Source organism: Volvox carteri (genome assembly GCF_000143455.1).
Source record: "Volvox carteri f. nagariensis unplaced genomic scaffold VOLCAscaffold_80, whole genome shotgun sequence".
In the NCBI taxonomy this organism is placed as follows: Eukaryota; Viridiplantae; Chlorophyta; class Chlorophyceae; order Chlamydomonadales; family Volvocaceae; genus Volvox; species Volvox carteri.
This window is the reverse complement of record NW_003307623.1, coordinates 285201-302491: the sequence shown is the minus strand read 5'-3', so window position 1 is coordinate 302491 and position 17291 is coordinate 285201. Positions and strand designations below refer to the sequence as shown.

General features: G+C 48.8%; 1 protein-coding gene across 1 annotated transcript; it reads left to right on the top strand.

Moving 5' to 3' along the window:
* Positions 1–1885: 1885 nt before the first annotated feature.
* VOLCADRAFT_107831 (uncharacterized protein) lies at positions 1886–16488 on the top strand (the record flags this gene model as incomplete). Its single annotated transcript, XM_002957807.1, has 14 exons — positions 1886–2039; positions 2394–2599; positions 3200–3401; positions 4371–4795; positions 5689–6034; positions 6332–6364; positions 7033–7192; positions 7590–7791; positions 8261–8407; positions 9223–9524; positions 11403–11731; positions 13531–13672; positions 16142–16353; positions 16472–16488. The coding sequence occupies 14 exons, from the start codon at positions 1886–1888 to the stop codon at positions 16486–16488; spliced, it is 2877 nt and encodes a 958-aa protein (XP_002957853.1).
* Positions 16489–17291: the final 803 nt, after the last annotated feature.

The window sequence follows — 17291 nt, the reverse complement described above, 5'->3', positions numbered from 1 at the left end:
AAACATGTTTACAGCGCGCGGTGGGCGATTTGAAAGGGTCATCAATGCACGCATGCGTGGTACATTGCGCAATGTACCACGTAGCTGCCGCACCTACCATACTCTGTACACACCTTATTGGCTCATATTTATATCGATGTTATTCATGCCTGACGATGTACAGCTACTACATCAGAGCGCGGGAATCACGAGCTTGCGAACGGAGGCCACCTGCTAAGTGACCGCGCTGCAGCTGAGCGGATTTGCGTTATCTATACATGCGTCAGAATAACAATAGATAGGGACCGTCCTTACCTATTATACGAGGGTTTTGCCGACAGGTGATCAAAACATTTACTGACGCCCATTAGTAATGTGAAAAGATCTGCAAAAACAGAATCACGGACTAACGAGAATGAATATTTCGCCGACATAGCCGTCTTTAAAATTCTTCATCGTTCCTTCGTTTGTCTATTAGATGGGGACCGTCCACTCTATAAACTACCTATTATACCCTATTTCACAGACGCATTTGCTCCGCGTTGCAGCCTGCTGCCCGCCGTGCGTATGCATGGAATGTCCATGGCGGAAACCGCCCCGGGAAGCTGCCGCACAAACCCGCCGTCGCCGCGGAGAATTGCTGTGCAAAACGTTTCATGCCGAAAGAACCGCGGGGTAGCTGCCCGTAAGCTAGTTGCCCAGGCCCGCCATGCAACGCGTTCGCCCCGTCGTTCTGTTTTTGTACGATAACGGCGACTACTAATCATAGGCGACCATAAATATCCTTAGGGTACCAAGATATTTTCAAACCCTTTCCTGCGCTGGGATAAGCCCTTTCTCTGGCTGTTTCATTATTTACGCCTTCTTTTACCAAGTCGTCCATAGCCGTCCATAGTTAACTGCTTTACCTGGCTTATCTGCCCGACACCACGGCGCCCCGGCAAGCAAGTCTATTTGTATCAGGTGAGACGCAGCCAAACAATTCCATATATATCAAATACAGCTGATTACTTCCCAGCCTTCTTGTGTTCTACGCAAGGACACTACTTGGGTGTTGCTGCCTGCCGCGGCTGGCAGGCTTTCGCTCAGTTGCGCACATATGGCTGCTGTGAATTATTTAATGTATGAATGCATAGTATTAGATTGAATGTGTGGCATATCTACCTATGCTTCCTGTTCTTTTGGGCAGCTCGCTCGCAAGGGCCTCCGTTGGGGAGCAGTGATTCGATCGACGACCGTCGGGGACGTTGCTCTGTGCGTACACGTTTCTCCACATGTAAATAGCAATGCATTACCGTACTAACTTTCTATGTAATATGGTTTACTTTCTGGACCTTCCTATATGTTCAACGGCGCTGCATGTCCCATCTGCAGACGGACCTAGGACGGGCAATCCGAACTAATAACACTAATAACACTCCATAATGCCAGCTACAGCCTGCTGGGTCAGAAAGCAGAAGGACCTATCTTGAGCGAGCGGTTACGCTTTCCTAAGGGGTCCAGCAGCAGCGTGCGCGTGACGTACTGCATAGTTATTATACATAGTTTTTTCTATAGTATATTACATGTAACATGTTATATAGACAGCAGGGTCATCGCATGAGAGGTGGGACAGGGTAGAATTGCCAAGAAATGTATGTCATATACATTGATCACGGTATAGAATCGCATTTAGATCGTGCCATTGATAAAATATATAGGCCTGAAAATAGAAGGTCTATATAGACGCAAGGCGCATAAAAGGTAAATACACGTCAACGAAAACGCCGGCAGCCCGCCCCGGCGGCGACCAGCTTCTATAACACCATTCTTCGTCATCAATAATGTGGCTCTAAAGGCAAAACTCTTATTCCCCCATCGCCCTATCTGCCATTATTGCAACAGGCAAGCAAGCGGAAGCGGGCAGATGGTGCTTCAAACGAATTACATCAATACCCACCAGCGACGCTTGCTGCTGATGGAGGGCAAATGGCGTACGCGTGTAGCAGTACCCCAGCAGGGCGGCCGGCTCATCATCACCTTCATCCTTGCAGCATTTTTGGCCTTCTGCGCACAGGAAGGTAGGTTTTCCTGCCTTTTCTGTTACGGTACAGTAGAAGAATCAGTTGTCACCTAAAACGTATAATACCACTCATCCTGCCGGCCATCCAGCATGCATGGCGGTGTGTGCATAATGCATAATGCATGATCAGTAAAGGGACTGGGCCCTGCCATAAGCAACAAATTAAAAGGTTTTTTACTCCCTACGTATACATAGTCCGTCCACGCCTACATACTCCATCATACGGGAGATTGCAGTCCACCGCAACGAACACAGGTCCATGAGCTCAAACTTTATTCCTGAAGTCATTGAACTTTGAAACCCATATACCGCATCGCTACCTAAGGACACATGCATGCATGCATGCATGCAGGTTCAGCCTTCCAGCTCAGCGATGAGGCAAAGGCCTTCTCCACGGAATGGTCGACTGATGTGTTCGTCGTCATGGACGGAGCACTATGCCTGGCAACCCCCTCTTCTCCTCCAGCCTCATCATCCACCCAAGTAGTGGGGCTCCGGCCCTGTGGTGGTGCTGCTGCTTCTGGCACCGAGCCCAGCAGCTCGTCACCGCCCCAGCAGGTTTGTACTGAAGATGCGGTGGTCATGACCAGTCTAACATGATCATGTTAGACTTCCAATGGAGGAACAGCGTAAAATTATCATTAACCGGTCTGTATCCATGCGCTATGGGCTTATCATAGGCCAGAACTTATGTTATGCATAACATATGTTCACATGGATTAGCTTTGGTTCGTTCAACGAACAGCATAAGTTATTACTGCTGCTTGGAAGCTTACCGGCATGGTTTTAGCTAGCGCATGTATGTACACCTAGGATGGCTAGTGAGTAGAGGTTTAGTGGCGCATGGGGTTGGAGAGAGGAGCAGCGGTTTCGAGGCACATGCACGTATACTGTGTCTCAGCTGCCTATCTCTACCTGCTGGCCAACACTCTGGGAAAATGGGGGGGGGTCCAAATTCCATATTATATGGCTTCCTTTTCCATAAATAGGGCTCCGCACTTCCATAAAGTAGCCTGTGCTTTTCTGTAATTCATCCACAAGTAATTTATCCACATGTTGTTGACTCACAGAGTCCGTATAATGTACTATATGGGTAAATGATGGAAACCTCCCATTACTTAAAGTGCACTGCTGTGTAATATTATTGTATTTTTACAGGCAGCAACGGTTGTACGGGCAGCCCGGTTCATTCCCATGGAGATATCATCAGCAGCCGAATACACTCGCATGGAATTCACAACAGCAGTGGAAGGCGGCACACCCATGTGCGTCGGAGTATCCGACAATAGGCTGAACATTGCGACCAGATGCGAGCAGGCTGCACCTTTGCGCCTTATGCCGGTTGCAGCTATGATGCTTGGTAAGAAGGCTGAGGGGACGGTGGCTAGCCGGGAGGACAAACCCACACCGCCACAAACAAGTTCCCTGTCCCTCCCTCCAGCTAGCTATAGGGCATCGAATTTCTCATTGTTTGGCTCATTGTTTGGCTCATTGTTTGGCATTGCTATGCCTTTTGTCCAGTGTATTTTTTTTCCGTAATATTACGGTTCCGTAATAAAATGGCATATTTGCGTTCTGCGCTCCGTCATAGACCATGGTAAAGGCCTGGTACGGTCGTTACGGAGCCGGGGCGGGCCGAAGGCCCCCAGAGACGTTCTATTTTAGTATAAATAAGTTATAAATGAGCGATGGGGCCCAAGGAATTAACTACTGTAGCTGGTCAGGGTAGCGTCAAAGCATTCCTGACCACCGGCAGGCCAAAACCCAGTAGCGGCGATGCTGGTAACACTTCATGAAATATTTATTAAATATGTGCTGGTGTATCAGGTACCCTGTGTGGGCAGGGGGGGTCTGGGGGGGCTTGCCCCCCCAGAAAAAGAATCTGGCAGTAATAAACGTATTGGACTGATGGCATATATATGGAACTCGTAACAGATTCAGGATCGGCCTCCACGAAAAAAAAAACACTGCTTTTGTCATCCATCAAGGCAACGAGGAAGGCTTCACTACATGTTATCCTAATCCTCCGCACTGTAGCATCCTGGGCTTATCACGGGATCTGCATCCACCGACCGGTACTTTTTTAAGTCGTGATAGAACACGCGCACATGCATGGCGCTAGCTGCACGCGTCTGTAAAAAAGCTGTACATACATCATGAGGGGGGCGGTAATGAATGGGGAGTCTCTAGAGACTGGGTTTATGGCTGCCATAGGGCGTGTACAAATGCGATGCATTTTGCTTTCAGAAATGTACGATGGCACACCGAGCATTGTATAGCTGATGAACATGTTCGATTCGCTCCGTTCTCCACCCATTCGTGGACACAGATTACACGGCAAACGTGGCTGCTGGCAAGGATACCTCCCGCAGCGACGGCTTCCTTATCACGGCGACGACCACAAAGAATGATGATGACCGCGCGTCCACTACATATCCATTGTGTCTTACAGCTTTGCCAGACTCTGCTGTTGCCTTCAAAGACTGCAATATGAGCCTTATCCAGCACCAATCGTGGCAGCTATGCAAGGAACCTGGAAAGCTCTGCGCTCCCGTTGACCAAATGGTCCGTCGGGAGCGTGCACGGGCATACAGCAGCGCTGTGGACGAGTTTACAAAGGAATCGACAATTGCTGCTCCCGGAGCTACCGCCACGTCCGTCGAGACTAGCAAGATTAGTAAGAGCAGTAGCGCTACTGTCACTTCGAAGCCGCAGATGCTGTCTTACATTTCAGTGATTGACGCAAGTTCAACGGTTGGGCCCAATCGGCGCCTTGCCACCAGCAGGCGAATTTTAGACGATAACACTGCTTCATCTTCGTCATCGAATGAAAATACCACGTTGTCAAGTCCCCCAAAAGCGGTGCTACCAAGGAGCCAGGCAAGTCCCAGTTGCTAGGCGCCTAGATAGGCTGCACCATCGATGCTTGGTTATGTGGCTAGCTACGTATCTAGTGTAGTAATACGACAGCTGGATAGAAACTGCCGTACTTCCATATCCCACCCATCAACGCCTACAACTTGCAGAAGGTCGCCTGAACCTTCCTATCTACGACTAAGTTTTGAAGCATCCTATATGCATAGCCAAAATGCATGTGGTATGAAACCAGGTCAAAAGCCAACAAGCAGATTTGCACGACGGACTCAGCAGCAGCAGGGAAGACTTCTTAGGCGGCGGCGGCGGTACGGTGATTTGCACGCCTCGTGGTGACTTCATACGCCTGTTGTAGGAAAGCGGCCGTTGCATTTATGTGTTGATGCACACAGCGTACGCGTTGATGACGCATCATCAACGGGTCTGTGTGCATGCACATTCTTTACTGATTTACCCTATCTATTTACCCTATCTATTGAGTGTTCGTTGCTTTATGGAGAGCTTCCCGTGATTCCTATGTCGGCAGTACCAGGTAGTAAAAACCATGCGCAATATCGTGTATGCATGTACATGTATATGCATGAACGTATGTGTCAAATCAGACGCACACGTACTGATACTACTCGCTGATGGTTGTTCAACTGGTTGTTCTTATGACACCTGAATCACTACTGTCCGGTCCATGCATGTGTGGTCCTGTAAATGCCACGCATTAACAATATTGCTTAATTGCCACACGCTTGCTATGGATGGCGACGGTCTTAATTCAACAGGACGGCAAATTGAACATCGTCAAAATCAACGGTGAAGGCTTCAATACAAAGGGGAAATCCGCCGTCATCGATATCACGCTGCCCAATGGTGTAATCGTCACCACCAACCTTTCGCGAAACTTGGAGGACGATGCTGAGCTGGGTGTGAAAGAACTTTGTGCCGTGAACGTAAGCGGAAAGGCTGTGGGCAAAAAAGTGTGCGCGTCAAGGATGCGAGCACCCTCTGCCGCTGCTTTTGGGTCGCAAACCGTCCCCGGAAAGCTCGCCTTGTCGACCTCCGCATGCCAGCTGTTCGAGGGCAGGCTTGAGCAGGATCCATCAAGCAGCGTTGTGATAACGAAATGCGGTGAGTTATCCTGCTCGTAGTTGGCGTCTGCTGATTGTAGGGGCAGCCATTTATTTTAATTTGCTAATAATCAAAGTTCTTGTTTTTTAGATTGACGGATCGCGGTTGATATCCCCGCCGGTATTTAGTAAGTTATTAAGACCAAGTCGGCAGGCGACCCATGCGACCGCGGCTTCAAACGATGGAGCTGCCCTATAAAATCTTCAATTAGGGCTCGGCAACAGACGAGTGGCAGGTTGTTGTTACCCTGGCAAAGCATGCCGCTGATGTTTTGCTTGCGGCTACTGTCTGAAACAGCCGCTGACAGATATGTGCTTTTGGGTGCAACAGGTACGCGCTTTTGAGGCGCCACAAGTTCAGGGCAGAGGCCCTTTAATTTGGTGCCCATCCTGCCTGCCCGCCTGTCTGTCTGACTACCTATTTGTCTGCCTGTGTCTCTAGAGATCTGCCTGCATGTGTCTCTGCCTACCTGCCTGCCTGCCTGCCTGCCTGCCTGCCTGCCTGCCTATATATGTATGTCTCTGCTTGCCTGGCTGCTAGCGTATCCATGTCGCTGTACCTAAAACTGCAAATTGCTACACACAACAAAAACCTAATAAAAATGTTTCGTCCTGCAGACATGCAATAATTGTTCCGCTATATATATGTTAAGGGCCGGATGTGAATGAAGTCTTGTAATCAAGCCCTTCACAACCTGAACAGCAATCCGTACTGTAACTGAAGGGCGCAGGTGGGGGAAGGGGGCCGCCACCCCCGTCACGAGGCCCCTCTCGCTGTCTGGAAAAGCACACACACATACGGGCAAGCAAGTTGCTTTCCTTCAGGCCATTTCGACATGCACGCATGTCATGTCATCGCAGGATCACAGCAGCTTGCTTACTGCTATTTTTATTTTCCAGTGCGCTCTGATGGCCTTCAGTAGCCTCCGTACGCGTGTTACATCAGCGCCGTTATGTGCGGTCGGTGCTGCCCTTTCATATGCATGTTGATGGGTGCAGGAGGCGTCTGGCATGGAACAATAAGCAGTGCTGTGTATGGTACTTTTACATTGATACCCGTGGTTATCGGTGGCAAGATTCATGGTGATCGACATTACTTCTACAAGCCTGCTGCAAGCAACGAGGAAGCCGACAACCACAGTGACTCAAGTCATAGAGGGTGCGTTCATATGCATGCACATATGCGGGTTTCAAACCAACGAACATAGGCTTGCTACGGGTTTTACAGGACATATATATGGGCATGAGTTTGTCGCCAAATTTCTGGGTCGTAGTGAGTGTTGCTATTTCATGATCACTTATCATATGGGGACAGCGTTTTGAAGCACGCAACCTTATAACTTAACCGACGGACCGACCTCCCTTATATATCTTGTGTACACCTTACGAAGCCAATATTATCAATGCAGGCCAACTGCTGCTCGTGGCAGAGCGGTATCTCCACCAGCGGGGCATCCACCGTACGTCTGCAATGACACCGACAATGACATTGTTCATCGGGGGATGCCACGGCTGCCTTGCAATCGACCATCAACGCCGGCTGCAACCAACACCAGCAGTAATCATCATCGCAGCACCCGTAGGGTGCTGCAGGCACGCAGAGACTCATCAGCATACCTCTACCTGAACGTCTACATTCCAGAAAATACATGGTACTCTGGCATTGAGGGGGCCATAAGGACGGGCGTTGCCAACACTAACCAAGCCCTAGCACGTGCTAACGCTGGCTTCAAGCTTGTACTCCTTGCGATTGGGATGGTGAGTAGCTGCTGCAGCTCAGCTGAGACTGGTTAACTTGTTTTTTTGTGTTTGATAAACAAAGTTAAAGTAAAGGCGATTCAAGCATGTAAGCGAAGCGTCAATTGCAGGCCTTACAGTTCTAGTTAGACACCATTGTATATTTTACATTTATTTGCTTGGCGGCCCGCCACACCGCCCGCCGCCCAGGCCTTTTGCTTAACACCCATCCATCCGCATAGTGCATAAGTTGCATGTTGTTGTTGTTATCACAAAGTGGGAAGCTTCTTGGACATTTGCACACATTTGCATTGCCATCTAGGATTGAACACCATACAGCACCATCCACCACATCCACGTTTGATCCGGCCTTCTAGGACCCCTCCTCATCCGAGCATCCGAGCATCCGTAGAGACAGGGGTTCAGCAGTCGCCATCAATCCAGCGTGTGAATCTGGTCCATCAACTGTGACCTCAACTCCACAACTCAGCAGCCAGCCATAATCTCACGTGCACATTTCCGACAATGTCGGGGGTCTACCCAGGAGTCGAATCCAGATTTTAAAGCGCAAATCGCAGTAGTGTCTCCAGACCCGACCAGACGGTGCTTTATAGGATGCATAGTCCCTAACGTTAAGGTACGTAATGTAATTTTGTGCAATCAGAAGGATATAGGGTTTGGCACTACTGATAAGGCGCGACCATTGCCCCTGGGAGGTCCCGGGATCGATACCCATTAGGGTCATAATTCCTTCCGATGGTGGAAGGCATTGTGCCCCTAGTGGATGGACGGTGGTGACCTGGGATAAAGTTAACCTGCGAACCGACCAGGAATGGAGTAGGGCCGCTGTCGAGCCGGCAGATTCCGTTGGATGCTGGTGGTGGGTGCGGAACCTGAGCGATCCACTGAGAAGTTGACTAGGGTGACTGGATGAGGGTGCCCCGAAATACCGGGGAAGGCAGGGTTTCGCAGGGTAGCTGCCACGGGCGAAGATACACCCACCTGTTTCACACATCATATATAAAAGAAGGTCGCAGATTGGAAACGTTAGCACGACGATATTAACATCGTCTGATGATCCTCCTATGATTTAGAGGACTTCTGACAAGATGGTCGTCGCAAGTTCAAACGTCGTATGCGCTTTCAGGCCGGCAGTTTGGACCAACGGATTCGGTCGCATACTTTCAAAGTTGACACGTCTGCAACACGCACGGCGGGATTTAGAGGTGCCGTGGACAGCAGATACCTCATATCTGCATGTGTAAACTGTTAACATAGTGGTGGATAACGGCAACTCCAACCTTTACATCGCCAGGGTCTCGGAGTAATCCTTATTACCTTTCCCATTCCTTTCCTGGCATGGGATGTGGAACAACTGATTATTGTATCTCTATCTACACATGCAGCCTGTAACTGCACATGTGCTTGTGCATATATCCTTCTGCTATGCAGGTCAGCAACAGCTATGTGCGCCCGGACATGCAGCAAACACTGGCTTACCTGGCGAAGAATCCTCCACCGTCCGTGAATGCGACGGGTGCAGACTACTACATGCTTGTAGCTCCATCCTGGCTAGGCCCAAGTACGACAGCGGGTATCGCCTACGTGTCATGGCCGCAGTCAGTCGTAAAAGCAACGTATCTCACGGACACAACCTTCCCGCACGAGCTGGGTCACAATTTCGGCCTTGCGCACAACAGGGAGGAATGTGGATCGAACTGCAACGCAGGGACTTCATATGCGTATGGGCCGTGGTAAGTAACTATGCATATATGTATTTTTATGTATTTATGTATTCCCCCTATATATAGCTATATGTACGTATATGTCCCCCCAAGTACACATCCCCATTTCGTTTTGGTTTGGTAAGGGTAGGGGGATGGGGGATGCCCAATGGCATACTCCAGGCCGGTTCCGGCCCGGTTCCGACCTAACGGGTTCAGTTAACGAGATGGGTAACCGGTCGGTAGGAACCGGGCGAACCGTTATCCGTTAACCGTCCCCAGTAATCGGTAACCGATGTCGGTAACCTGGCATGAGCAAAAATGCATTTCTGATTGCAACCAGTTTCTTTGTGACAATGCCCATTGTCACAAGGTTCATGCCCACGTGTCACACCCCGACAAGCTTGAGGAGGTTAAGGCAATGTGAATGCCGGGTGACAGGGGTGACAGTCTTGTGCAGGCACATTTGGAGACTAGTTTACACTGAGATTGGGGTGATGTTGGATTAGAATACTTGCAGTTCATGAAATTGAGGAAATGTGTTGCATAGGCATATCCAAACGTTTCAGAGGGACGTTGTTTCGCCCGTAACAAACTTGTTACGGGCGAAACAAACTGGATTTCCACAGTCCCACCACTCAAAGAGCTCCCCACACCATCGCATGTCTTGCTGCACCAGCATGAGCAGTGATCCCTTCTGTTCAAAATTTTCAGGCAACATCGCAATGAGGCAAAACATTGTGCCGAATCTGCCGTACAAAGAGTGTTCAAAGCTTCACGCTACTAACAGACGAATACATAAGCATTCATTTACCTTGAAAGAATAAAGGAATTCTATAGCTTCATACAAATTCGCCTATCAGCAACTCTCCCTGGTCGTTCAAAAGTTGCTTGAAGATTCTACCATCTCCATACTATGAAGGAGCGCTTCTTCATTTCTTCATTTTATCTGAACCTTAACGTATCCTTCCAACACAATGTCCATGGACAACGGTAATGAGGTCGGCGCCTACGAGTTTGACCGGAATGCCCTGGACAACATCGCCCGTCGGCGACAAGATCGCCCACGCAAGAAATACAGCCAGCATCTTCCAGTGGATGAGTTTGGAGTACATAAGTTTGCCAGGGCAAACAATCTAAGTCAATTTACCGCGTGCCAATTGGAGGATGCATCAAGGCATATGCCTTGTCCCAGGAAAGGTGCCATATGGACGACCTTGTCAACCTATTGCGCCAATCTAGTGACATGGACGCAAAGCAGTTGCTTGGGGACATCGGCCGAAATGCCGGGACAATGACTTATTAGGGACAATGACACGGCATTTCACGCCCTCAAAGCGGGAACAAACGCTAAAACTAAATACATACATAGTTCTAAATCTTCTACTAAAATTTTCCTGCAGCGTTAGAGGCCTTTAATTAATATTGGCGAACGATGCTTCCCGAGCTACCGGGATACTCCCTATGGCATAAACATGACGGTTACCGACCGTTTGGGGCCCATTAACCCAACCGACCATTAACCCAACTGATCGTTAACCCAACTGGCCGTTAACCCAACCGACCGTTAACCCAACCGGGCCGTTAACGCCATTCAACCGGCCAGTTGGGTTAATGGGCCCCAAACGGTCGGTAACCGGTATGTTTATGCCATAGGGAGGGTCCCAATCCCTCTGGGAGGATTATGTAGTAGCCGATACACAGTACGGCACACATGACGTCTACTAATACGCGCGAAGCGCGTCCACCGGCATCTCTCCATGTCTGTTCCTGGCTTCATACACGTACACGTACACGTACACGTACACGTACACGTACACGTACACGTACACGTACACGTACACGTACACGTACACATTCTATATAGCTATATACCCTATGTACATGTCCTTTCCCACATGTATACAGGGCATATGTGGATGGGCACTGCGCAGCCTTCGACAAATGGTGCTGGGAATGGCACTACAACAAGGCTATGACATCAATCATGGGATATGATAATTCCGGATGCCCCAGCAAAAACTTTGTCTGGAAAAAGGGCGTCAACTGTGACCGAGTAATGGACTACGGTTACAACGGATTCACTATCTGCATAGGAAACATCGCCATAACTGGAGACCTAGGTGGCCAGATTTACAGGCATTCGCATTGTGGTGTTCCCCTGGGTGACCCAGACAACGACCCTGGCAGGGCATTACGAGAACTGCGGGATCGGAATGCAAATGCGTACAAGCAGTGTAAGTTTAACAGAACACTTTGCACCTTTTTGCTTGCTAGTAACAGTCGTAGCTATATACATGTGTATAGATGTATAGTATGTGCACATAGAGTATACGTAGTAATTTTAGGGCTACTATGCTACTACATACATTATGAAAAAGCTATACATGATATAGCTAGGGCTTTATTTATTAATAATGATTGTGATGTATGCATACATCATAATTATGCGTGTGAGCCATACAGGTGCGATCGCCTAATTCCGATAGTTTTGCCTTCCTAAGAGCCTCAGAAATTCGGCGGTTGACGGAATTTAGCGCGATAAATTGCATTGGATTCATATTCCAGTCCTATATGTACGACAAGGGTCGCAGATTTTACTCTTGTGTCATTGTACCGCAATAATGTGAAATGTCGATGGGGGTCAAAAATCGCCTCCGCAGTTGATCATACGGTAATGCCGATACCCTCAGAACGAGCACATATAGCGCAATCCTGCCACAAGCGCCACAATAACTACTTTAATATCATCGCTTGGCTCATTTAAGGTTGCCTTAGCAGTTATTGATTGCGCCGCACGCCTAGGTTCTGCTCGATTGCGCTCGGCATCCCAATCTTGTCGACAAACAAGGACATGTCTCGCCGCACTCGTTAAGATTCATTTAAGATAACATAAATGACATAGGTAATAAGCATAAAACTTGTACATGCCTGCGGATCACATCACACGGAACATTCGAGCGTCGCGGGCGCAATCCTGACAATTTCTCGGCGCGACCCAAAGCCAAAGCGACTATTTTAGCTGGACCGGCTCAGAAACCTACATGTATTAATTCATATGGATGATTTATGCTCTCATAAGGCCGTCGCGTGCGTATCTGTGCACCGAGCATGTTCAAATGTCCTGGACCCCGGGGTCGGGTGTCTCCGGAACCAATAAGGCCTTCTTCCTTGCAACTATTCTTGCTTGGCTCAAGTATAGCATATTAACCTTCAAATTATGAATTTTATCATAATTATAATGCTCCCTAGACACGGAAATCTGTAATTATCGGATGTACCCATGTATCGGAATTATGCGATAGCACCTGTATGGCTGTAATGCATTGCTCACCTAAAAACAAATTTTTAAAGTTTAACCAGTTCAGACCTCAAAAGCCCGAGATATTAGAAATGTTAGATATATTTAATATCTAAGCGTCTTCATGCAGGTTTCACCGGATTCGGACTTAGGAGTCCAAACATATATTCTGGTCTGATCAGACCAGAATCATGATTTACACTACTGTACATGTCTTATACAGTTTTAAGGTCCTGGGTTCGCTTCCTGGGGAGATCCCCGACATTGTCGGGCGCGTGAGATTATGGCTTGCTTCTGAGATGTGGAGTTGAGGTCACTGTTGATGGATCGAGATTCGCACGCAGGATTGGTGGCGATTGCTGAACCCTCTGTCTCTGCAGATGTTCGGGTAAATGGATGAGGAGGGATCCTAGAAGGCAGGATCATCCGCCTTGGACTTCCAGTTCGTATGGCGTAGTACAGTGTGGTAATGGTGGATGGTGCTGTATGGTGAGATAAATCGTAGAAATGACAATATGTGTTCAAATGGCCCATAAGCCTCCCACTCTGTAACAATTCAATTAAATTCAATTCATATGTGTATAGATGTACTTATATGTATACAGACATTAATCTCTTTGTACATGTACACCTCTTCGGGATTCAAATTAGTTACCATCGAAACTAAGTTCTATCTCCCTGCCTACCTAAGCTACATGCGCCTCTTCCCTCCTAACCTTAATTCTGTCCGGACAGATGGGTGCAACTGGTGGAAAGACTTGGCCTATTCTAATGGAAACTATGGAGGCGGCTGCTTCTTAGATACCTCATATCAACGCTGTTCAGACGCCTGCCAGAATGATGGCTGGGGTACTTGGTGGAACTCAATTAACAACAGGTGCGCAGCGATTGAATGGTTCCAGGGTAGAAGCATCTGCTGTCTCCATACTGCCAGTAGCTCCAGCGGCCAAGACAGTTTAGAGGTTGGATACTTTCCAGATGGGCGTTGGAGCGATTGGGGCACAGTGTGGTCTAAGCGACGCTGCTGATGAGCCCTATCTGGCCAAAGTGTTGAACGATCTATTAATTTGGTTTGGTGACACCTTTGAGCATTTGAAGTTTCTGGGTTCGATTTCTAGACAGACCCCGTCATTGTTCGGGAGATATAGGTTTCCTAATTATAATGCTGCTGAAGTGTGGAGATAAAGTCTAGTTGATGAAGTAAGTTTCGCATGCTGAGTTGGTGGTGATGGCTGATAGTATGTCTCTACGGATATGGGTGACTGGATGAGGAGGGGTCAATGAAGCAGGACCCAGAGTACTCAGGGAGATGCTGTCGCGTCATTCGAAGGGAGGTCTGGGAGATGCTGTCGCGTCATAGGAAGCAGGGTGGTCTGGTGAAGTCCTGCAGGTAGCTTGGATGCTGACTAGACGGCACAAGAATGGGCAAGTCGTAATACACAGCAATTAGCAACCCACGAAAGGGGCCAAGATTCCCTCCAGACAATCATTCAACAGTGATAAGGGTTTACCTTACCGACTGAGTTTTCCCGGCGTGAAGGCTATGGGTGTTGAGCGGGCCACACAGGAGTTCGGCTGGTTTAGGGACGTTACTTATGCGGTGGACACAAGGGAAGGACCGCACAGGGCTTATTGTCTAGCTTAAAGAACCTTACAATGTTCTGATTAGAGCCGTAAAGCGACTTTCCCTGCCAGCGTCACCAGCTCGTCATGCGCACCAGGCTGTTGCAGTGCACGCACAGCGACCTCCAAGTCATCTAAGACCTGGGTAAGCCGCCGGTGCAGTTCTGGACGTGACTTCAGCAACTGGTGCACGTTCCTGCAGGACTTAATCGTTCTGCCCTGAACGGGGTTGAGTAGCCACGAGACATAGCCGATGCCAAGGTTGCTCGCATCAGTAAGGACGTCAACGACGTCAACGGCATGCTGTTCCAACGGCATTGCCACCAGTCACTTGTTCCAGGCACTTCGAGCAGGCCAGGTGCCGCAGGTCACGAGTCTTTGGTGATCGGATGCTTCTCACTTGTGAAAAGAAGCATATTCCACACTGCACTAAGTGGCCTGATGAAAATAGCCTCCTGAAAAGGCAATCCTCGCCGCGTATGTCTTAAGAGGCCCTCTAATTCTTGCTGTTTTTCCTGAGAGACCGGTGCCGCACTGCTATGAAGGTTTTCGCAAAGACGTAAACATGCTAGGCCTATGGATGATGTAAGGCGTGTCTTCTGGCCACAATGAGCAGGTCAAAGCACAGCAGCGCTTATCTACAGGCATTCTTCTTACTGTACAAATATGGGGGCCTTGGTGAAGCAGCTGACCGTGTTATAGATGTGGAAGGTGCCGAAGTACGTCGGTGAAACATAATGTGGCAGGACTGGAGAGAATAGTGCAGCAGTATAATGTGAGTGTAGTTCGGCGCATGGGCGAATTACGTGCAGTCTTTTCATCGTGGGCGCGTCACGTTGCAAGTTAAGCAACGTGTATACATGACGTGTAGCATCAGTCCTCAGTTCACTTCTTGTAACGAACATCAGCATAGGTCCAAGCCCTCTCACTTGGAGGGATATGCAAACAAACATCCTGATAGGTAAACTCGCACGCTACCGAGCATTCAACCGAGCACATGTATGCTTAGTTGAATGGTGAGATGCGACCCCCCCTTCATTTCGTGCTCGGCAAGCCTGCCACCGTGTACCGGATATGTTGGCGATGTTACAGAGATGCTGCACCTCGGTTTCTGTGTGCAATGCGTACAATGCTCGACCCAAAACTACACGTGCCCAACTGAAGACATTCCCGGTGGTTGTGCAGCAGCTCTTGCGCCTGTTGCTGGCTGAAATCCATCCTGAGCTGTTGCAACACGGCTAACGCGGGCACGGCCCTATGCACAGCAAATAGCTGTTCCAAGCCAACAGCGGCGTCCATGTCACCGACAAGGCTCTAAACGTCTTATCTGTTCTTATGTTTAATTAAGTTTATGTATAACAACGCGCAACTTTGTAATTTGACTTTACTCTGAACAAGGTGCTGTATATGTTGCGCTCAGGGAACGAGCCGAAACTTGACCAGGTCTGCGGAAACTTTTCGTATTCAGGAGCCCCTTTGCGGAAAGGCTGTGGAAACTGCGGAAAGCTGCGAAAATTATAAAATAAATATGTAACGATGTTTTTTAGCTCTTCTCAGTGTGGCGATGACATGGACAGTCTCAGTGTGGCAGTGCGGTTCTGTCCGGTGGGATCTAGAATCTGGTGGATTCCTCGAAGGTAGAGCCATCTAAATGTATTACTGGGGATGGCGGGGGCCAAGCGATCAACTATTGTGTGCCCACACCCTTGACGGTGTTCACCAGGGTGAGACAGCCCGATCGGGTCCCGACAGGAATGGCACTTGTCCTGAAAATCCCGACAGGCTTTGAAAATGCTTTCGGGCGGACCCGACGAAAAAGGGGGAAAATGCCAAACGGCCATCGGGAGCCCCCGTCGGGGCCCGGAGGGCCCCCGTCGGGGGACCCGACATGGTTAGGGGCGCTAGGACCACCCGATCGGGTGCCATGGGTCGTCGGTGGGCCCTTCGGCGACGGACAGCTACAGCGATACATAATGGCATTCATAAAAATATAACTGGATGGAAATATGTAATGTAGTGGTAGCATTCTTTATCCTTTGACTCTGCTGTACAGGGATCCAAGATACATAAGTGAAGGGCACACTACCTTATCTATAAAATACGAATAAATGTAATTTCAAGCGGCACACAGCGAAATTTCGTTCTTGCGTCACCCGACAGGTTTTGGGATGGGCTATCGGGGCACCCAACAGAAATTGAAAGATATGCAAAAACGCTATCGGGCGGGGCCGACGGGCATGGGAAGGGGAAAACCGGCAACCCGACCATTTTAGGAAGGTCCTGTCTAACCCTGGTGTTCACCCTGCCCCCTTCAAGCAGCCTGCCTCTCTTTGAACCCTGAGATGCTCAGATATTGCCACTCATATTGGCCGTGACGACCTCGGATGAAGACGCAGCAGCATCCTTAGCCCTACCAACTCATAGGGGGTCTAACAGCGGCTAACAGGCGTGCCTGTTAGGGAATGTTAGCCTAACAGATTCTCTAACAGTGATGGGGCTGTCAGACGATGTTTGGGCTGGCGGCAGGTGGATCTGGCTGTTAACAAGCATGTTGAAGAAGTAGAACAGGAATTGGTGCTGTTAGCCGTTGTTAAGGCTTGTCAGATGTTTTCAGACTGTATTTTAGCTCTGTCTCACGTTGTTGATGGATAATGTCGTTTAGAACAAACATTCTTGAACGGTTTGTAACGAAATGTCCTGCCTTTTGCCTAATATTTGGCAAACCATACGTTTCAAGCAATATCATCAATCATGCATATTACCTCGCTTATTAGCAAGGCACTAATTGACTGGATGAAAATCCAGGCTGCTGTTCCAAAAGCACTACTGCTGCAGTGAATTTAGGCATGAAACGAATGGCACTACTTACATGG